General features: G+C 41.5%; 1 protein-coding gene across 1 annotated transcript in view; it reads right to left on the bottom strand.

Moving 5' to 3' along the window:
* Positions 1–7222: 7222 nt before the first annotated feature.
* The window catches only part of LOC124147760 (SH2B adapter protein 1-like), a 59333-nt gene continuing 42856 nt past the window's right edge, over positions 7223–23699 (bottom strand). Inside the window, exons 2-7 of the mRNA XM_046518515.2 lie at positions 17362–17463; positions 16189–16310; positions 15704–15750; positions 15100–15282; positions 13662–13864; positions 7223–12416 (exon numbers count right to left, since the gene is read on the bottom strand). Coding sequence (XP_046374471.1) covers positions 12009–12416; positions 13662–13864; positions 15100–15282; positions 15704–15750; positions 16189–16310; positions 17362–17463 — 1065 coding nt within the window. The 3' untranslated portion in view covers positions 7223–12008. The remainder of the gene's footprint in view (positions 12417–13661; positions 13865–15099; positions 15283–15703; positions 15751–16188; positions 16311–17361; positions 17464–23699) is intronic.

The following is a 23699-nucleotide window of genomic DNA, read 5'->3' as shown; positions in this document are numbered from 1 at the left end:
TGTGTGGTCCAGTTCATGTTATGGTGGTGTGTGATCCTGTTCATGTTATGGTGGCGTGTGATCCTGTTCATGTTATGGTGGCGTGTGATCCTGTTCATGTTATGGTGGCGTGTTCATGTTATGGTGGCGTGTGATCCTGTTCATGTTATGGTGGCGTGTGATCCTGTTTATGTTATGGTGGCGTGTGATCCTGTTCGTGTTATGGTGGCGTGTGATCCTATCCATGTTATGGTGGCGTGTGATCCTGTTCATGTTATGGTGGCGTGTGATCCTGTTTATGTTGTGGTGGTGTGTGATCCTGTTCATGTTATGGTGGCGTGTGATCCTGTTCATGTTATGGTGGTGTGTGATCCTGTTCATGTTATGGTCGTGTGTGATCCTGTTCATGTTATGGTGGTGTGTGATCCTGTTTGTGTTGTGGTGGTGTGTGATCCTGTTTCTGTAATGATGGTGTGTGATCCTGTTCATGGTATGGTGGTGTGTGATCCTGTTCGTGTTATGGTGGTGTGTGATCCAGTTCGCGTTATGGTGGGGTCTGATCCTGTTCATGTTATGGTAGTGTGTGGTCCTGGTCGTGTTATGGTCATGTGTGATCCTGTTCGCGTTATGGTGGTGTGTGATCCTGTTCATGTTATGGTGGTGTGTGATCCTGTTCGTGTTATGGTGGTGTGTGATGCTGTTCGCGTTATTGTGGCGTGTGATCCTGTTCGTGTTATGGTGGCGTGTGATCCTGTTCATGTTATGGTTGGGTCTGATCCTGTTCCGGTTATTGTGGTGTGTGACCCTGATGTTATGGTGGCGTGGGATCCTGTTCATGTTATGGTGGCGTGTGATCCTGTTCATGTTATGGTGGCGTGTGATCCTGTTCATGTTATGGTGGCGTGTGATCCTGTTTATGTTATGGTGGCGTGTGATCCTGTTCGTGTTATGGTGGCGTGTGATCCTGTTTATGTTATGATGGCGTGTGATCCTGTTCGTGTTATGGTGGCGTGTGATCCTGTTCGTGTTATGGTGGCGTGTGATCCTGTTCATGTTATGGTGGCGTGTGATCCTGTTCATGTTATGGTGGCGTGTGATCCTGTTCATGTTATGGTGGCGTGTGATCCTGTTTATGTTGTGGTGGTGTGTGATCCTGTTCATGTTATGGTGGTGTGTGATCCTGTTGGTGTTGTGGTGGTCTGTGATCCTGTTTCTGTAATGATGGTGTGTGATCCTGTTCATGTTATGATGGTTTGTGATCCTGTTCATGTTATGGTGGTGTGTGATCCTGTTCGTGTTATGGTGGTGTGTGATCCTGTTCGCGTTATGGTGGGGTCTGATCCTGTTCATGTTATGGTAGTGTGTGGTCCTGGTCGTGTTATGGTCATGTGTGATCCTGTTCGCGTTATGGTGGTGTGTGATCCTGTTCATGTTATGGTGGTGTGTGATCCTGTTCGTGTTATGGTGGTGTGTGATGCTGTTCGCGTTATTGTGGCGTGTGATCCTGTTCGTGTTATGGTGGCGTGTGATCCTGTTCATGTTATGGTGGTGTGTGATGCTGTTCATGTTATGGTGGCATGTGATCGTGTTCATCTTATGGTAGTGTGTTGTCCTGGTCGTGTTATGGTGATTTGTGATGCTGTTCGTCTTATGGTCGTGTATGATCCTGTTCGCGTTATGGTGGCGTGTGATCCTGTTAGTGTTATGGTGGTGTGTGATCCTTTTTGTGTTATGGTCGTGTGTGACCTTTTTTTCTGTAATGATGGTGTGTGATGCTGTTCATGTTATGGTCGTGTGTGATCTTTTTTCTGTAATGATGGTGTGTGATCCTGTTCATGTTATGGTGGCGTGTGATCCTGTTCATGTTATGGTGGCGTGTTATCCTGTTCATGTTATGGTGGTGTGTGATCCTGTTTGTGTTGTGGTGGTGTGTGATCCTGTTTCTGTAATGCTGGTGCGTGATCCTGTTCATGTTATGGTCGTGTGTGATCCTGTTCATGTTATGGTTGGGTCTGATCCTTTTCGTGTTATGGTCGTGTGTGATCTTTTTTCTGTAATGATGGTGTGTGATCCTGTTCATGTTATGGTCATGTGTGATCCTGTTCATGTTATGGTGGCGTGTGATCCTGTTCATGTTATGGTGGCGTCTGATCCTTTTCGTGTTATGGTGTTATGTGATCCTGTTTGTGTTGTGGTGGTGTGTGATCCTGTTCATGTTATGGTGGTGTGCGATCCTGTTCATGTTATGGTGGTGTGTGATCTTGTTCATGTTATGGTGGCGTGTGATCCTGTTCATGTTATGGTGGTGTGCGATCCTGTTCATGTTATGGTGGTGTGCGATCCTGTTCATGTTATGGTGGTGTGTGATCTTGTTCATGTTATGGTGGCGTGTGATCCTGTTCATGTTATGGTGGCGTGTGATCCTGTTCATGTTATGGTGGCGTGTGATCCTGTTTAAGTTGTGGTGGTGTGTGATCCTGTTCATGTTATGGTGGCGTGTGATCCTGTTCATGTTATGGTGGTGTGTGATCCTGTTCATGTTATGGTCGTGTGTGATCCTGTTCATGTTATGGTGGTGTGAGATCCTGTTTGTGTTGTGGTGGTGTGTGATCCTGTTTCTGTAATGATGGTGTGTGATCCTGTTCATGGTATGGTGGTGTGTGATCCTGTTCGTGTTATGGTGGTGTGTGATCCAGTTCGCGTTATGGTGGGGTCTGATCCTGTTCATGTTATGGTAGTGTGTGGTCCTGGTCGTGTTATGGTCATGTGTGATCCTGTTCGCGTTATGGTGGTGTGTGATCCTGTTCATGTTATGGTGGTGTGTGATCCTGTTCGTGTTATGGTGGTGTGTGATGCTGTTCGCGTTATGGTGGCGTGTGATCCTGTTCGTGTTATGGTGGCGTGTGATCCTGTTCATGTTATGGTTGGGTCTGATCCTGTTCCGGTTATTGTGGTGTGTGACCCTGATGTTATGGTGGCGTGTGATCCTGTTCATGTTATGGTGGCGTGTGATCCTGTTCATGTTATGGTGGCGTGTGATCCTGTTCATGTTATGGTGGCGTGTGATCCTGTTTATGTTATGGTGGCGTGTGATCCTGTTCGTGTTATGGTGGCGTGTGATCCTGTTTATGTTATGATGGCGTGTGATCCTGTTCGTGTTATGGTGGCGTGTGATCCTGTTCGTGTTATGGTGGCGTGTGATCCTGTTCATGTTATGGTGGCGTGTGATCCTGTTCATGTTATGGTGGCGTGTGATCCTGTTCATGTTATGGTGGCGTGTGATCGTGTTCATGTTATGGTGGCGTGTGATCCTGTTTATGTTGTGGTGGTGTGTGATCCTGTTCATGTTATGGTGGTGTGTGATCCTGTTGGTGTTGTGGTGGTCTGTGATCCTGTTTCTGTAATGATGGTGTGTGATCCTGTTCATGTTATGATGGTTTGTGATCCTGTTCATGTTATGGTGGTGTGTGATCCTGTTCGTGTTATGGTGGTGTGTGATCCTGTTCGCGTTATGGTGGGGTCTGATCCTGTTCATGTTATGGTAGTGTGTGGTCCTGGTCGTGTTATGGTCATGTGTGATCCTGTTCGCGTTATGGTGGTGTGTGATCCTGTTCATGTTATGGTGGCGTGTGATCCTGTTCATGGTATGGTGGCGTGTGATCCTGTTTATGTTATGGTGGCGTGTGATCCTGTTCGTGTTATGGTGGCGTGTGATCCTGTTCATGTTATGGTGGCGTGTGATCCTGTTCATGTTATGGTGGCGTGTGATCCTGTTTATGTTGTGGTGGTGTGTGATCCTGTTCATGTTATGGTGGCGTGTGATCCTGTTCATGTTATGGTGGCGTGTGATCCTGTTCATGTTATGGTCGTGTGTGATCCTGTTCATGTTATGGTGGTGTGTGATCCTGTTTGTGTTGTGGTGGTGTGTGATCCTGTTTCTGTAATGATGGTGTGTGATCCTGTTCATGTTATGGTGGTGTGTGATCCTGTTCGTGTTATGGTGGTGTGTGATCCAGTTCGCGTTATGGTGGGGTCTGATCCTGTTCATGTTATGGTAGTGTGTGGTCCTGGTCGTGTTATGGTCATGTGTAATCCTGTTCGCGTTATGGTGGTGTGTGATCCTGTTCGCGTTATGGTGGCGTGTGATCCTGTTCGTGTTATGGTGGCGTGTGATCCTGTTCATGTTATGGTTGGGTCTGATCCTGTTCCGGTTATTGTGGTGTGTGACCCTGATGTTATGGTGGCGTGGGATCCTGTTCATGTTATGGTGGCGTGGGATCCTGTTCATGTTATGATGGCGTGTGATCCTGTTCGTGTTATGGTGGCGTGTGATCCTGTTCGTGTTATGGTGGCGTGTGATCCTGTTCATGTTATGGTGGCGTGTGATCCTGTTCATGTTATGGTGGCGTGTGATCCTGTTCATGTTATGGTGGCGTGTGATCGTGTTCATGTTATGGTGGCGTGTGATCCTGTTTATGTTGTGGTGGTGTGTGATCCTGTTCATGTTATGGTGGTGTGTGATCCTGTTGGTGTTGTGGTGGTCTGTGATCCTGTTTCTGTAATGATGGTGTGTGATCCTGTTCATGTTATGATGGTTTGTGATCCTGTTCATGTTATGGTGGTGTGTGATCCTGTTCGTGTTATGGTGGTGTGTGATCCTGTTCGCGTTATGGTGGGGTCTGATCCTGTTCATGTTATGGTAGTGTGTGGTCCTGGTCGTGTTATGGTCATGTGTGATCCTGTTCGCGTTATGGTGGTGTGTGATCCTGTTCGTGTTATGGTGGTGTGTGATGCTGTTCGCGTTATGGTGGCGTGTGATCCTGTTCGTGTTATGGTGGCGTGTGATCCTGTTCATGTTATGGTGGTGTGTGATGCTGTTCATGTTATGGTGGCATGTGATCGTGTTCATGTTATGGTAGTGTGTTGTCCTGTTCGTGTTATGGTGATTTGTGATGCTGTTCGTGTTATGGTCGTATATGATCCTGTTCGCGTTATGGTGGCGTGTGATCCTGTTAGTGTTATGGTGGTGTGTGATCCTTTTTGTGTTATGGTCGTGTGTGACCTTTTTTCCTGTAATGATGGTGTGTGATGCTGTTCATGTTATGGTCGTGTGTGATCTTTTTTCTGTAATGATGGTGTGTGATCCTGTTCATGTTATGGTGGCGTGTGATCCTGTTCATGTTATGGTGGCGTGTTATCCTGTTCATGTTATGGTGGTGTGTGATCCTGTTTGTGTTGTGGTGGTGTGTGATCCTGTTTCTGTAATGATGGTGTGTGATCCTGTTCATGTTATGGTGGCGTGTGATCCTGTTCATGTTATGGTGGCGTGTGATCCTGTTCATGTTATGGTCGTGTGTGATCCTGTTCATGTTATGGTCGTGTGTGATCTTTTTTCTGTAATGATGGTGTGTGATCCTGTTCATGTTATGGTGGCGTGTGATCCTGTTCATGTTATGGTGGAATGTGATCCCCTTCGTGTTATGATGGCGTGTGATCCTGTTCATGTTATGGTGGCGTGTGGTCCTGTTCATGATATGGTTGTGTTTGATCCTGTTCATGTTATGGTGGTGTGTGATCTTGTTCGTGTTATGGTGGGTTGTGATCCTGTTCGCGTTATGGTGGGGTGTGATCCTGATCATGTTATGGTGGCGTGTGATCCTGTTCATGTTATGGTGGTGTGTGATCCTGTTCATGTTATGGTGGTGTGTGATCCTGTTCCCGTTAGGACGGTGTGTGTTCCTGTTCCGGTTATTGTGGTGTGTGATCCTGATCATGTTATGGTGGTGTGTTATCCAGTTCGTGTTATGGTGGTGTGTGGTCCTGTTCATGTTATGGTCGTGTGTGATCTTTTTTCTGTAATGGTGGGGTGTGATCCTGTTCATGTTATGGTGGTGTGTGATCCTGTTCATGTTATGGAGGCGTGTGATCCTGTTTGTGTTATGGTGGGGTGTAATCCAGTTCGTGTTATGGTGGTGTGTGGTCCTCTTCATGTTATGGTCATGTGTGATCTTTTTTCTGTAATGATGGTGTGTGATCCTGTTCATGTTATGGTCATGTGTGATCCTGTTCATGTTATGGTGGCGTGTGATCCTGTTCATGTTATGGTGGGGTGTGATCCTGTTCATGTTATGGTGGCGTGTGATCCTGTTCATGTTATGGTGGCGTGTGATCCTGTTCATGTTATGGTGGCGTGTGATCCTGTTCATGTTATGGTGGCGTGTGATCCTGTTCATGTTATGGTGGGGTGTGATCCTGTTCATGTTATGGTCATGTGTGATCCTGTTCATGTTATGGTGGCGTGTGATCCTGTTCATGTTATGGTGGTTTGTGATCCTGTTCATGTTATGGTGGTGTGTGATCCTGTTTCTGTAATGATGGTGTGTGATCCTGTTCATGTTATGGTAGCGTGTATTCCTGGTCGTGTTATGGTGATGTGTGATCCTGTTCGTGTAATGGTGGTGTGTGATCTTGTTCATGTTATGGTCATGTGTGATCCTGTTTCGTGTTACGGTGGTGTGTGATGCTGTTCATGTTATGGTGGGGTCTGATCCTGTTTCGTGTTATGGTGGGGTCTGATCCTGTTCATGTTATGGTGGGGTCTGATCCTTTTCGTGTTATGGTAGTGTGTGTTCCTGGTCGTGTTATGGTCATGTGTGATCCTGTTCATGTTATGGTGGTGTGTGATCCTGTTCATGTCATGGTGGTTTTGGATCCTGTTCGTGTTATGGTGGTGTGTGATCCTGTTCGTGTTATGGTGGTATAAGATCCTGTTCGTGTTATGAATTACAGAGTTTGCAAGGCAGCATAAAGTTACTGCCATTGTCGGGGGGTACTCCAGACCTCGCCCCCATTGAACATGTCTTGGATGAGATGGAATGACGCTTACAACAAAGCCAGAACCAGCCGGTAACACTCGCTCAGTTGAGGTAATCGTTGATTGACATTTGGAACTTCCCTGAGGTTGTTTTTAATCATCTGCTGTTTTCAATATGCTATTACTGGGTATGGGTTTTGTCAATAAATTTGACAAATGATATCAATAAAATAACATTTACACCACAGTTACCCAAGAACATGCGTATGGTGAAAAACCTCTGGTGAATCTGGGAGTTATTATGGGCTTCTGACACACCCAAGGGAAGCAACTCTGCACAGACAAATGTCCTAACCAGAAACAAAACTCAAGTTCAGGACACAACATTGGTCGGACTAACATCTGTGTTTAGACAAAACAGACACCAGGTGATTTTTATCAACATTTACTCATCACGTGACAGGCATGTTATGTACAAATATTCAGAGTTTCTATCGCTCTCCCAGACACACCACCTCTATGTACAACGCTATTGCCAGTCTCTCTCTTCACACATCAAGCAGGGACCCACAACGCAGAACATTGCATTAGATATGGCAAAAATGTGACGCCAGCTCCACCACATCATGCTGGTAAACACTTTTCTTTCATTGAATACATTGACTCTATAATGATGTATTCTTTAGAGCAGATCTCTTTGTATTCTGGACAGTGTAAACAACATATTCACAAGAACCTCTTTCTTCTGAATACATAATCAATACAACACTGAAACCTGACATGCGTATCCTGTAGTATAGACACTTTCACACCCATCCCTTTGATAAGATGATGATTGCAAAAGATACTGACTGTTCTGAACACTTCAAACTTTTATTTCCTGTCTCGTACAGATGACAGGAAATGTATTGATTCAAAACATTCCACTTCTCTCGATATCCAGCAAAATACAGTGGAACTGAAGTCAAAGCTGTTTCCAGCAGTATCACGAGTTCCAGGTGAACTCTACAACCCCTGTAAAGAAATCTTGTAAAGGGAGATAATTATTAAAAGTTAAAGAACATCTAAACTTAATTAATGATCATGCTTGAATCAATAAGAGGGACATCAGAATTAGCTCAGAAATGTTTTACAATTTGATGATATCAAAGCTGTACATGAAACAAACCACCAGTCTGTTGTCCTCAAACATCCAAAAGCCTGTCCATAATTTAAGATTGAGGATCCAAAATACAGTGTGATTGGTTGACAAATATGCAGAAAATACTGTTCATAATTTGATGATTGAATTTGGTCCTGTTTGTGTCCATAGTTTTTCATCACTGTATTCACCAGACCATAGGCGAACATGAATATGGGTGACCATAATGGGACAATTACATATTTTGATGAAAAGGAAGACTCATACTGACTTCATGAAATGTCTGTGATATATGCATGCAGTATATACCCCTCAACAAAAGTTAAGCACCATTATATTACAATGTTGATATTTGATAATATATCACAAATTGGCTCCTGCAGGTGATGTGGGACTTTCAGTAAAGCGTTGAGTATACATATCAACATGCACAACAACACTCAGCTCTCCTTTAATCTTATATGCAGTTGAACACTAATGAAATTATTCTGTCCTACTGAGCTCATTCACCATATATTTGCATTAAGTTTGAATAAAGGGAAACATCTATATATTTATCATGAATCATTATTATCAATCATCCAGGATCTGTCATGAAATCACAAAATACAGACACTCTTTTGAAAAATCCAGGATTGGCCCTTGATAAATTATGCATTTTGGCATTGTGAAACAACTGATCATGAAAAACTAGATTCCTAATCTGCCTCAAAGCATGGCTTGTGTCAGAAACACGGCATATCCTGAAATGGTGATATTAGAAAAAATACTTAATCATTTGAGGTTGTAATGTTTTAAATTAATGCTAAACATACGTGATTCACAAAATAAAGAAATTATTATTTTATCATAAATATCTTCTGAGCACAATATTCAACACCAAGCTTCTCAATCATCTGTGATTCCTTTTAGCAAAACTTAGCAGAAGAAACTGGCAAGTCTTAAATATACCAATACTGGAGCTAAAAGCCACACAGGTGAGCATATTCCATTATTAAATCACAAAGTGAGCAAAAAACATTGTGTAACTGTTAAAACATCATGGAGGTTTGATCACAGCAATAACAAATGTATATGATCATCCAAACTCCAGGAAGAAATGGACAGAAATTAATCCTGATTCCCTCCCCTCAAGATCATCTTCTGATTAAACTCCATTACTTTAACAAATACTTTCCAAAGAGTCAATTGTGTCTATATCTATTCCAAACTCTGGTTCAGAAGAGTCCCTTTGATAAGTTATTCAGTTCCAGCTCAAGAGTGAGAGAACTTCTGTGCCAATAGATTGTAATGGGAGTGACATCACCTTCTCTGTCAGAATCTATCAATCGTAAATACACCAGATAATCGACCCCTGAATCACATCATCTTAATGGCATACTAAGCTTTGTATCTGCTTTCTTCTTGGTTAATAGATTAATTCCCATGTAAAACAGGTTGGTTGTCCAATCAATTTAGAAACTGCAAAAAATATCTTAAAATCAAAGTTCCAATTTCATTTCTCACAATCTCTAAAACCGTGTGTGCTGTGCTGTAACAACTAGTGATACCACTGTGTCTGACAACAATACATTATGTGAGTGGGAATTCATGAAGAAGTATATCTAAATCCTATATATATGTATAACATTATCTCATAAAAATGAGAAATCTCTGTGGATCAAATATTCAAACTTGCTAAACAGTAATACACATTTGCCATTCTGGATTTAACAGAAGGCATAAGAATCAAGAAAAAATAAAATATTGTAAACACGAGGTTCATCAACTGTTTCATGACATCTATACATAAACACTGCTTGAAGGATCTTGCATGTTATTCAATTTGACACAAAAATTAACCCTTACACAAGTAAGATGGGGTTTTTTTATATTTAGAAGACCAGTAACCTTTTATGGCTAGGGCTACGTCTTGCCCCTTCATCAGGATAATCAGCTGAATTAGGTATGGGCGAGCCCAGAAACATTGCTCCAAACAATAAAGTAGTTTCATGACTTTCATCTGAAGTAAGGGCAATATCTCAGTGAAATGTGATCAAGATATTTATTAACAAAACAGCATGATCTTCTGATACATATGATGGATACAGAGAAACACTGCAGACAAGTTATCATCTTAACCTCTTAATCTGTCATACAAAGGTTTTTGCATAAATTCACCACCATCATTAAGTTCCCTTAGCCAATCAAAGATCAGTTTGTGTTACCATGGAAACCATATTACATGTTATGGGGAAAACCTGAGTTTAAGCAAATATAAAACAGATATGCAAAAAAATCAACTAACACAGCTTAGATAGAAAACAGAAGATGCGGCAAAGGTGATATTAAATCCATCGGACGTGTTAAATAACGAGAGCTACAAGCCATACATATTGCATCTGTCTACACTTAAACCCAACTCACCCTTCTGTTCCAGTTTTAGATCGAACACTATTGCAGTAATAGAGGAACGTCAAATGTGATGTTGGTCTTGGGGGCTCACCACCTTGGGCTGGCGCGGACACATCAAGGACCACAGTCAGGATGAATCGGCAATCGTCAACAGCAAATCCTGAGGGACCCTGCTGCCCATCCTTGCCCCAACATTTTCAGGAGGTATAAGTTACCTTGGATACCATTATTATTGTCTTCATATTTCTTTGTTTTGGGGGCAAAATTAATTTCTTCTGTTGAAAATAAATACTTTTTAGAGTATGACATAAAATTAAAGCCCTATGAGGTGAGGAGTCATGCATAATACTGTAAATAGGAGACACTGCTGGAGGTCAACCAGAAAAACCACATGCACTGAGTGAGTTTGGTTTAGCAAAACAATTAACAGTTACAGTAAACTACGGTTATAACAAACTCAAGGGGACCACTCATTTTAGTTCATATAACCATAGTTCGTTATAAGCATATATACAGCAAATGGACGGGACCAAAAAACAGTGTTATATCTGTCAATTCATTATAAACGTAGTTTACTGTATACCATGACTTAATTATATCATCAGCTTAATGTGGGAGGAAAGCCTAAAGTGATGCAGATGTTTACCACTTTGGTGACACACACAAGCATGACTCTAGTGCTGACAAACCTAGAAACTGGGATTCGAACCTACAATAATAGCTTCCGGACATGCCCAGGGGTTAGCAGCATGATAACCACTGTATAGAGTACCTTTCCAAACTTTCCTTCACAAAAAGTTGCATGAGTTCTTCTGTTTAGATTGACAACGACCTGATGAATAGACTATGACTACATGCTAAAACTAAACAGCAATACTGAAAGCCTTGAACAGGTAGGAACTTGGATAATTTAAAATATATAAAAGATTTAAAGATGCCTATGTTCATAACGTTTTTATCACGATTGACATAACTCAACCTGTACACAGTAAAATTCTTGCTGTGAGTTATCAATGCAATATGAATATCACATAAACAATCAGATAAAAATGGGATTACCATAACCTTTAGACTTCTCAATAAATTAGAAAAAGATTGCCGGCTATGCATGAAAACAGGTGCACATCATCAACATATATATATACTCAGTAGAACATGGGCTTCAAATTGTTCTCAAAACGTTACATGAATGCAACTGTGCCCCAATGAGTTGGGATACACAATGGAGTGGGTTCACTTCAGGTTCTCTCACCCTGTTTATGTTTCTGAAAATGTCAAGTCCTTGTTTTACTTCTCTATCTACTCAGTTGCTAGGGCTACAGGTTCACCTTTGTTCAGTTATTTCCAGATTCGCTGCAGCTTGTATGTCATGGTACTGGAGACAACATGAATCCTCAGTATTGTCCTGGAACGCCACTGTCATGAAGACAGTTCCACAAAGCTAAAACACCTAAATATTCTTCCACGTCTAAGCTATAGTCCCATAAATACCTCAGACCTACAAAAGTTGTCACACCATGTTCGCTTTGTGCTATGAATATGTTAGCAGCTGCGCATTACACAGGCCAGGCAGAATGGTAGTTGTACCACCGCTTGTGGAAGCTGAACCAAGCATCTGGATTGAGGACTCCAAAGGTTAACTCCAACTGTGCCATATAACAACTGGCTGGTGAATCCAAATCACACAAACGAGTAGTGATTCTCCACCGCTCGGCCATGAGATAACTGTTGCTGTGAGCCCTGCGCCTGTTCCCGCACAACATTCTCAATGGATGATGTCCTTGACCTCACAGAACCACTTATCACAACGATGTCACGATTATTGTCAAAATGACCATGATGTGCTGATAAAGAATTTCTTATCCCTCCTGCATTCCCATGTGATCTTGGTGATCCCCGCGGCAAGGTTGTAGGTGTACGTGGCCTCTCCATGGCAACAATATAGTCCGTTAAGGTAACATCTGATGACCCTCCTGATTCCAATGGGATAGGGTGTGTTCGGAAATGCTCCAACATGTCAAATATTGTCTGAAACCACAGATGTTGTACTCGGCATTGTCCTTCATTGTTAATTGTCATCCGTAAATGCTGAAAAATACAAACACAAAGAGTGAGTGAGTGTGGTTAAACACTGCTTTATTTCAGAATGATGTGGAGGAAAGCCCAAAATGATGTTATGTTTGTGGATTCACAAAAGGGGTACAAGGGACACAACTCTGTACAGCAAATTGTGATGCTTCCCATGTGGGCCACCCATGTCACTCAAGAGTTAACCAGGTTCAATTTCACTCACATGACAGTGTCAGATTATAGTTGAAAGGCCAACATGATGCAGATATTGGTAGATGTTACCATTCTGCATGGTTATAGATATACTGATGGACGCGAACAAGGGAAACAATAAATACAAAGGGAACAAACTTTATTGTCAGTATATTTGAAATGTGTGCATACATTTGTCAGCATCAAATGTTACGAATTGCATGTATTTGGTAGAACCCACGACAGCATATCATTTTACTGTGTCTAAAACTAAATGTTCCCTTATTTCTTTCCATCAGTATATGACAGACCTAGGGTCCTACAACTCTACACAACCTGTTGTAGCACCAATTAGGTCAATTGCAAACACTAAATTCAATGTCAGAATTTAAGTGAGGATTTTGAAAAAGTCTCTTGTTCATCCCATGACGATCAATGTTTGACTTCTGCAAACACACAATTATTGTCTTACTCCTTAGAATGAAAATAGACAAAATAAATGACACTTATTCACACTACCGATGGTAACCTTATTCATTCACTCATTCATTCATTCATTCACTCACTCACTCACTCACTCACTCACTCACACCTATACAGTGCCTGAAGTCGTGATTAACTACCTTTTGACATGTGGTAGGGACTGTTACTTCAGTATCAAAGAGTCCATGGAAATAACATCCATTACATTAGCCTTGTTGACTACAGGCAACAACCAACCCTTTCAGGTGAACATCTTTCACACATATGGCTCTGCTGACAAAATCTTAGTCAGACTCATCAAGGTATGAGGATTGAATATTAATTCATGGTGTAGTCAGAAGTATTCAAGGCAGCCTGAAAATATCTTGGCACATATTAACAGAGACAATGACAGGTTGCTTGGGACCTTGCCTCCAAGCTGGGAGACGAGCATGGGGTACTGGGTAACCTGAATCCCAACAGCGGGACAAAGATGGGGAGCTGGGGACCTTCTCCGACCCCGACTCCACACAGGGAGACAAGCATGGGGTACTAGGTACCCGGAAATCTCAGGGTCCTGAGGAGTAGGACATGCTGAGTCATCCTTACCTTGGCTCTACCCTGGAAGTTGAATGTGAGGACATATTCTCCTGTCCGGGTCTCACTCTTCCGGACGAGGAACACGCCATGTCCTATAGGACCTTGTTGCAGGACCAGTTGAGCAGCTTCTGCCCGAGACAGTGTCCCATGGAACCAGGGGTATTCCCTCAACATTGTGTCAATTGAGCCTTCGCCAAGCATATCCCGATGTTCTGAAAATCATTGAACAAAATTTTCTAACTAAGATGGAATTAGACATTTGGCAGTAAGTCGATAATCACCTCATTGTTTGTCAGATATCTTAAAATTGATACTGAGTTAACGATTACTCTAATTACACGGAAAAAAGTAATAATTTCACATATGGCATTTGCACGTTGACTAACAATCAAGCCAGCCACTCAGACCGACAACAAGATCCAGAAAGTCACCTTCAATTAAAAGCTTAGGTCACTGGGGACTTATTTTGACACAGAATCCATATTGGCTGAAAACTGTACTAAGGGTAAGAGTGTCAATTACATCAGTAACGGTACAGAGCTGAGTACATCAGTAACGGTACAGAGCTGAGTACATCAGTAGCAGTATAGAGCAGAGTACATCAGTAACGGTACAGAGCTGAGTACATCAGTAACGGTACAGAGCAGAATACATCAGTAACGGTACAGAGCAGAGTACATCAGTAACGGTACAGAGCAGAGTACATCAGTAGCAGTACAGAGCTGAGTACATCAGTAACGGTACAGAGCAGAGTACATCAGTAACGGTACAGAGCAGAGTACATCAGTAACGGTACAGAGCAGAGTACATCAGTAACGGTACAGAGCTGAGTACATCAGTAACGGTACAGAGCAGAATACATCAGTAACGGTACAGAGCAGAGTACATCAGTAACGGTACAGAGCAGAGTACATCAGTAACGGTACAGAGCAGAATACATCAGTAACAGAGCAGAGTACATCAGTAACGGTACAGAGCAGAGTACATCAGTAACGGTACAGAGCTGAGTACATCAGTAACGGTACAGAGCTGAGTACATCAGTAGCAGTACAGAGCTGAGTACATCAGTAGCAGTACAGAGCAGAGTACATCAGTAACGGTACAGAGCTGAGTACATCAGTAGCAGTACAGAGCTGAGTACATCAGTAACGGTACAGAGCAGAGTACATCAGTAACGGTACAGAGCTGAGTACATCAGTAACGGTACAGAGCAGAGTACATCAGTAACGGTACAGAGCAGAGTCGATCAGTAACGGTACTGAGCAGAGTTCATCAGTAACGGTACAGAGCAGAGTACATCAGTAACGGTACAGAGCTGAGTACATCAGTAACAGTACAGAGCAGAGTTCATCAGTAACGGTACAGAGCAGAGTACATCAGTAACAGTACAGAGCTGAGTACATAACCTCAGTTATCATACAGGTCAAACTGTAGCAAGTGAACAAACCAAAGCCACTGTCATATCTGGGTGAGCCCGCCACATCTACTGCACTTGATACTCTACTGGACACAGGAGTGGCATGGGGGGTGCTCCATGGCCGTGGTGAGGGTCGCGGGGGCACCTCGGGTGGGTTGGCTCCAATAGAACCCTGAGAGGAACTCCGCTGGTGGGCACTGATAGGAGGGGACTCTATGAAATAGAAACATCACCTTCAGTGACCCTCTGCAAAGCCAACACTTGATCTAAAAAACACTTTATTGACTTTTTTCAAACAGATATGTTGAATCTTGAGCAGTCATTAAAATACATTGCTGATCTCAAACGAAAATCCTGGTCCCCTTCCTTCCCACTGAAAATCAAATGGCTGCTCACTAACTTCCCAATTAGTCATAAAATATGTATCAACAACCTTGGCTTCCGAAAGGTTTCTGGTACTACATTGATGTAGGCAAACAAGTGTTGGTCATGAATATCAGGAGAATAATCATAGCATAGCATTCTCAACACTGAGAATCAAGGAGCATAGGTCACCCCTTAGATTCATACTTAACAATAAAACAGTATAAAACCTCTGAAAGTCTTACACAACTAAAACAAATTCTCATCTCACCTTTTCTCTCTATTGACCCCGAAGGGGCTGTGGGGAGCCTTGGTCTCCTGAAAGATAAACACAATAAAGATGAATGTATGTTATTATTATAGAATAACAGTACTCCAGTACCCTGTTAGGTCTGCCCAAACTATTGCTATAATGACATCTGCCATTTACTGAGTTAAAAGACATTTTACAGGAGTGAAACTTCAAGTGTATGAAGACACAACAGAACAGTTAAACATGCCAAGTGACTAACACTAGATTACTTCACAACCAGAATTTCCAGAACCAGAAGTTTGTGATAAAGCAGGAACTGCTGTAAACAAAAGAGAGTGAGGTGATTTGCACAATTCTTGCTTTATCCCATGTGGGGAATCCAAACGGGGTCTTCAGTGTAATGAGCTCACTCTTTGGCCACCACACAACTCAAGATCAGAACACAACGTAAACACTGATTTGAGGACATTTGAAAGAATATTGGTGACGAGGTGAATACGTACATGGCCTGTGAATCCTCCTCTGTACATCGGTTGTGCTGTATGACCCCCTGGACCACCTCCAGCCAGCTCTTCATCTCAGAATAGGATGAAGCCTCGATCACATACTCTATCGTGCCTTCTCCCTGAAATACATGACACCTCTTCACACATGACACCTCTTCACACATGACATCTCTTCACACATGACACCTCTTCACACATGACACCTCTTCACACACACCTCTTTCCATATGTGTGTACCTCACAATACCATGTCACATGACTGACATTTCATCCCAGAAATAAAGTTATCTTATTTACAAATACATGGCAACAAAATGAAATTAAAAAAGAATCCAAATGGAGAAATATACTTCATTTCATTCCAAGAGCTGAGGCAATCTAGACTTGCCATACCATTCTAGACCTGAGTTGGACTCCCTTTTTAATTTATTCTGTAGGGTCACAGTAATATCACAGGATGTCAGCCTCAATGCAGGAGGAAAGCCGAAATGTTGTATGTCTTTGGTGAACATGAGCAAGGTTCTAGCCAGGGCAAATTTGGGATTAACTGGCAAAACAGTGAGTGAATGTGTGAGTTAGGGTTTAACACCACTTTGAACAGTGTTCAAGTTATATCAGATTGTCAGCTTTATATGGGAAAAAGCCTAGTGATTCAGGTCTCAGACATTTACTGCTTTGGTGAACCCACGAGCATGCGTATGGTGCGGACGAACCTAGCAATATAATTGAGGCGAATCTTGATTCAAACCGACTGTCATAGGTTTCAGGCATATTAAAGGGACGCAACTCAGCACAGGCTAACTGGGCGCCTTAGATGACTGGGCTGCCCATATCCCCCTGGCAAAACAAAGAGATGCAGCTCTAAATAAGCTTCTTGTTGAGGAAAAGGTCATTGTGACGGAAGTCATGAGTAAAGGGTAGGTCGGTCAGGGTGAGTATATGGATACCCATTACCAGATACTGCTGTGCTGCTCTTGTGACATCATATTATTCAATGCATGGGTTTTGCTGCATTTAGATTAATTTGGACAGGATCAACAATACCTTTTTCCCAATTCCATCACCTGATAAAATATTCCTTTATCAAAGTATTCAACTACAACACACACATGATAATCAATACAGATCATGGCCCTCACTGAATGACAAAAATGTTAATCTTATTCTTACCTTCATCACAAAAGAATTTTCATGATCCGGCATCTCTAGTGCAGTTGTCTCCCTTGCATCAGTTATGAGTAAACAGAACAACCCTGACTTGGGCTTCATGGACTGAAAATAGAACAAGAATGCACTAGAGCTAGTTTCACATCATGTCAAGTTCATTCAAACATGGGATCCCTAACTGTGGTGAGAAGCACAAGCATTGGTAGAGTGCTGATGAACCAAGGATGATAATCAGCATGATCAGTAGAATCTCACACAGAAACATCTGATCCTGCCAGGTACAGCAAAGGGATGCAACTCTTGACTGTTAATCTTCAAAGTATTTTCTCAGTTCTCCACTTCAGTTGCATGCTCATGTGAAAGACATACCACACAATGTTCAATTCTTTAAATTTTCTGCCATGTGTGCACTTTAGATGATGGCACGTAAGATGTAAAACAAACAAGCCATCATTCAAATCTTTAGCTTTTGCATTTCAGATGACATATTTCCATACATTTTGCAAATACATGTAATACGCATAATATTAAAACCACTAGAAAATATAGGCACATGTTCCTATCTTTAAGCATGTTAAGAGTTGGCTTCACTATTTGTTTGTGGACATCGTGCATCTCCGCATGCAGCTGTCATATACACAGCGGAACAAGCTGATTAAAGTCGGAATGTATTACAACCTCCTTTAGCAGTTTAGTCCTTTCGTGTGCACTGACATTCTTTAGTATACATTATTCTTTCTTTTCGTAACATCTATTATCTTGAATACTTTTGACTTTTATTTCAACTTGGTATTTTTTTACCGGAGTGTGTTTGTTTTTGTTTTGTATTTTGACCTTTATAGTAACATTGAATATTTTATTCGTAAAAATTGACTATTATTGCATACTTTTGTCCTATTTTTTTACCGAATGGCCGCCCATACATAGCTGCACAGTAATATAACATGATGTATTCATGTCATGTGATACATTACGCCTGGAAACATGCCTGTCACAGTTGATGACAACCTTTAATTATGGTTGGCTGGTTATCGTACCTGCACAGTAATAACTATATTCTGTTGATAAGCTGCTGCATGTGTTCAGAAATGCTTCATGAAATGAAACAGGTGCTTTTCTGAAGTAATGTGAACAGAGAAGATGCAACAGAACGACCCCCTTAGAACAAATGATACTAAATTCTTCATGTACTTTACCACATCATCACAGCAGAATCTATAAAACTTACAAACCTCAAAAAGATCTTTGCTTTGAAACACTTTGTCAAAACACAATACCTATCCGGCAGTATAATCGCCATTAAATAAACAATACACTACAGATATCCTGCAGCTGTTACCCATACAATAGTAGCAGGCTAAAGATGTTACCAATATATTGACCAAATTGGATTCTTATTTGCTGCAGTCAGCAATATTCCAACTACACCCTTAAGCAGCCTGCAAACAATGTCGAACCTGACAAACAGGTGGTCGACAGTATGAGCAGCGAGCATGGGTTGCTTGGGAGCGGACGCTTTAACCACTAGGCTAACCCACCACCCCCAACCATGAAGCAACTTCAAGGCCTGTCCGCACAAACACCAGCAATGGCCTTGCCATCTTCCAAAGTAAAGGGAGATAATTGACTGTCAAAGTCAAGTTTCCACCCTTGTCGAACCAGGCAGGAATTTCTGGGCTTTCTCGTAGCACTACCTCTAGCCTCTACTATTATCGTAGCCTCTACTATTGACCAGTCAGATTCCACCTCTCATGTCACTTGCATTTGCTTCAAACAAAATGGCAGCCCAGCCAAGATGATCTGATCGACAATTAAGATATATATTTTGACAAAACGGGTCTTACATCGCAAAGTGGATCAAATGAAGTGAGCACCTTGATTAAAAACATAAAAAGATTTGGAAAATAGGTATTGACACCGAGTTGGTGGTGCACAAGCTTTGCAAATCCTGTATTTGACCGAAATATGCATGACAGTTTATAAAACGGATGTTGATTTCATTATGCGAATTTGATTGGACTATGCATAGACTCGTCAGTACAGCCAAAATGTAGCTCCATAATACCGGCCTAGTTTAGCAAGGGTGGAAACTGGACTTTTAAAATCAGTTAACTCCCTTGCCTTGGGAAGGTGTGTCCTTGCAATACATTTGGGAATCAAGGTGAGATATCTTTAAACACTGATTTTATTATCACGTCTCACCCTAATATAGGAAAAATTGAGAGAGAAATAAATCTGTCCTTCCCTACAGTTCAGTATTTTCACACAAAAATCTGTAAACCCTCAAATGTAAATAGCCCCTTTGTGAACATGGCCTTGGGTGGTGACTAGACGCAGTTACGCCTCCATACACTCAACATGCTCAACACAGCACATAAACATGTAGATCACCAAACAATCAGATCACTGTCATCCTGTTCAGGAGTAACAGTCCACAATACAGTCTGATATGCTACTGACTTGAATTGCAAACATCAGATAACAACTTCATTAGCATATAAAGACAACATGAACAAGATATGCTCATGATCAGCCCACTTGGCAATCTCCTGTGACACTAAAACACTCCAATGGATGTTTATCAATGTGATATGATACTGCAGATGAGTGTACCCCCAACCGATATCTCTTCTTGGCTCACCAATATCATCATAAACACCTGTGTCCCCAACATCACTCTACACCCGTGTTAATGAGATCACATCACACACGACCCGTGAAGATCCGGGGTAGAATAGGTCTTCAGCAACCCATGCTTGCCATAAAAGGCGACTAACAGATCGGGAGGTCAGACTCGCTGACGTGGTTGATGCATGTCATCGTATCCCAATTGCGTGGATCGATGCTCATGTTGTCAATCACTGGATTGTCTGGTCCAAACTCGGTTATTTACAGATTGCAGTCATATTGCTGGAATATTGCTGAATGCGGCGTTAAACAACAAACCAACAACACACACCTGTGTTGCCTCAATCACTCAACACCTGTGTGTTACCTGCCTATTTACTGCAAGGGTCTTTTACACACCTGTGTTACCTGCATATTCACTACAAGGGTCTTTACACACCTGTGTTACCTGCCTATTTACTGCAAGGGACTTTTACACACCTGTGTAACCTGCCTATTCACTACAAGGGTCTTTACGCACCTGTGTTACCTGCCTATTTACTGCAAGGGACTTTTACGCACCTGTGTTACCTGCCTATTTACTGCAAGGGTCTTTACACACCTGTGTTACCTGCCTATTTACTACAAGGGTCCTTACACACCTGTGTTACCTGCCTATTCACTACAAGGGTCTTTACACACCTGTTTTACCTGCCTATTTACTACAAGGGTCTTTACACACCTGTGTTACCTGCCTATTCACTACAAGGGTCTTTACACACCTGTGTTACCTGCCTATTCACTACAAGGGTCCTTACACACCTGTGTTACCTGCCTATTTACTACAAGGGTCTTTACACACCTGTGTTACCTGCCTATTCACTACAAGGGTCCTTACACACCTGTGTTACCTGCCTATTCACATCCAGGTATCACTGAATCACTAGATATCCACCACCAACAACAACATATCTAATAACATTCAGGGTTAGAAGCTGTGAAGGCGCTGTCAAGTGTTCCACACAGTCCTTGTTGTGTGTCACCGATACAAACATTGTCACATTCAGTGTTTACTAAATGACTGTGTACATTGTGTTCAGTAAAGCAGTAGCAATATGAGGTGGGCGGGCAACTGTTCCAGAAAATTTGATAATGGCAGTATGGACAATGATAGTTGACGCAGCATTATCTGCAGTCCTGTTTCAGTGAACATGATAACATCGCCAGCATCCCGCAAACCAGTAACCGTCATGGTACAGTAACTCCCTATTAGATCACAGGCAACTCTCTAAGTATACTGCATAGGACATAGCAATTCATGTTTTTTGTTAGGAGTTTCTTGTCCAATATGGATAGGCACAGGAGATACACATTTTTATATAGTAGTCCAAAATTAATTCTTTTTCTCAAAAAACTCACAATTCAAGTTTTAATAATTTTCTTAAAAGAAAATGTTCTTTAAATAAGTAAATTTTCAATAAAAATGCATTCTTAAGTTTGAGTCATACTAAGTAGTTTTTTTTGTGAAACAAGAACAGGATTGGTCTGTCCTGATCAGAGGAAACATAATACCTCCAATATTCAAGTAATATTTCGAGCAAACTACATGTTTGTCTGGATGACCTGACTCACAGAGTTTGATCATTGAACAATTTAGCATACAGTAACTAACATTGCCACGTGTCATCTTTAGGGGGGGATGGAGTTTCATGAGTGACACAAGTTTTAAAATGTGAGAGTGAGTGTTTTGGTATTAAAAGTGTTTCAACAGTATTTTGTTTGTTGTTTGAATCCCACTATGAAGGCAACCTGTAAAATAGTTGAGGGAGTGAGTTGGGTTGGTTTAATGCTGCTTTGAACAGTACCCCAGTTATATCATGGCGTGTCATGTTAGTGGGTTCGAATGCTGGTTTTCCTCACACATTATCACAGGTCTCTGGAGTTTGGACCAGACAAATGAATGTCATCATGGTATGTCAGCATAATGTTGAAGGAAAACCTACGGTTTGACAGACAATTACAATGTTAGTTCAGCGATGAGCAAGTGTATGGAGCTGACAAATCAAGAATTGTAATCAGACAGAATCTTGGATTCCAACCCAATCTAAGGATTCTGGTACACCTAAGGTCTTAGACATTTACCACCTTGGTGAAACCCACTAACACATGTATGGTGCTCATAAATCTATATACATAAACAGGGTGAACCAGGATTCAAACCAATGGTCATCAGTTTCTCAGCCACCAATGCCGCGATAAGAGTGAGTAAGTATGGTTTTACGCCACTTTTAGCAATATTCCAGCAATATTATGGCTGGGGACACCAGAAATGGGCTTCACACATTGTGAACGGAGTGACAAACGAATGCTTTAACCACTAGGCTACCCGACTGACCCCCAGATAACCCAATAAGACTGCAGTCGCTGAGGGGGTACAAAATGAGAGACACGCCTTGTAGACACCCAGTATGATATCATGTGTGCTACTCACAAATCCGCAATTACATTACATCAAGAGTCTTTTATACACATTATATACGAACATCCGGAGTATACTTGTTACACAGGAATGTGTTCAAGAAGAATAAAACTAAATTGAAAATCATATCACAAAGTATTATTTTTCTACAAGTTTAAATAAACTTATCATTATTTGTCACCATGATTACATAAACGCTCTGAAAACAGTATTGTGGTGGTGACATATAGGTTCTACTTTAGAAACAAATATACCCAAAGGAACCAACAAAACACTTTTTGATTTGCCTCAAGCAATTTCACCGGATCAAGTTGATAAGAGACATGATGATACATTTTGTTCCAAAGTCATAAGATCAGTTCAAAGTGCAATAAAGATCAATTATTGTTTCATCTGAGTCAGCAATATTACATGTCGTGCTGACTGTCTTTCTGATTATTATCTGAATGACCTAGTTTTATGAAACCTTGTCAGCATGGTCAGTCACACAAACATTAAGTTGAGTGTCTGCTAAACTATGCAGCAGAGCACTTAGTGTGGGCGGAGTGAGTTGTGTCTGCGGCAGGGTTCTACATCAACCTGGAAGCATGCGTAGTTCCCATAATTTTCAAACAAATTATCTTAATATTTTGGATGAGTCATATTTGATGCAACATATTTATAAGTCTACACAAGTTCCCACAGAAGATCCAAGGGACTGTAACAGAATTTATTTATCTTTTTCATTCTAATCATAAGAGCTTTCATCAAGTCGACAACTTGCATTTCTTATCTTTTCAGAATTGTCAAGGCAAAATAAGAACGAACACTTTTGGTTCATTATTTTCATGCTAAATTGTGCTTCAGATTCAAAATATGCAGCATGTTATAATGACTCCTAGATTCTATCTCCCCTTATTCAAGTCACTTCTACTTGGATATATTTATTTATTACACATAGGTTGGAAATAATTGAGTTCATAAAAATTGTATTTGCACTAGTGCAAATATCACTTCTTGCGCACCAGTGTATTGTTTACGTCAAGCAGACTTCATGGTTGACATCATTCCAGTCTTAATGTGTAAGGTCGCAATGATACCATAATGATCATAGAAACGACGTCATGGCTGAAGACTGCATGTTGACATCATTTGACAATTGTGGTTTTCTAAGACAGAGGTTGAAATCAGTGCGTTTTCCAAAAGGGGAGCTCAAAAGGATTGAGAAATAATGGGTAATAAAGAAATGTATGTCCTACAGATTTCACAAAACTTG

Source organism: Haliotis rufescens, unplaced genomic scaffold (genome assembly GCF_023055435.1).
Source record: "Haliotis rufescens isolate VD_foot unplaced genomic scaffold, xgHalRufe1.0.p SCAF_36, whole genome shotgun sequence".
Lineage (NCBI taxonomy): Eukaryota > Metazoa > Mollusca > Gastropoda > Lepetellida > Haliotidae > Haliotis > Haliotis rufescens.
The sequence above is the reverse complement of the archived record's forward strand: the minus strand, read 5'-3'. Positions and strand labels throughout refer to the sequence as shown.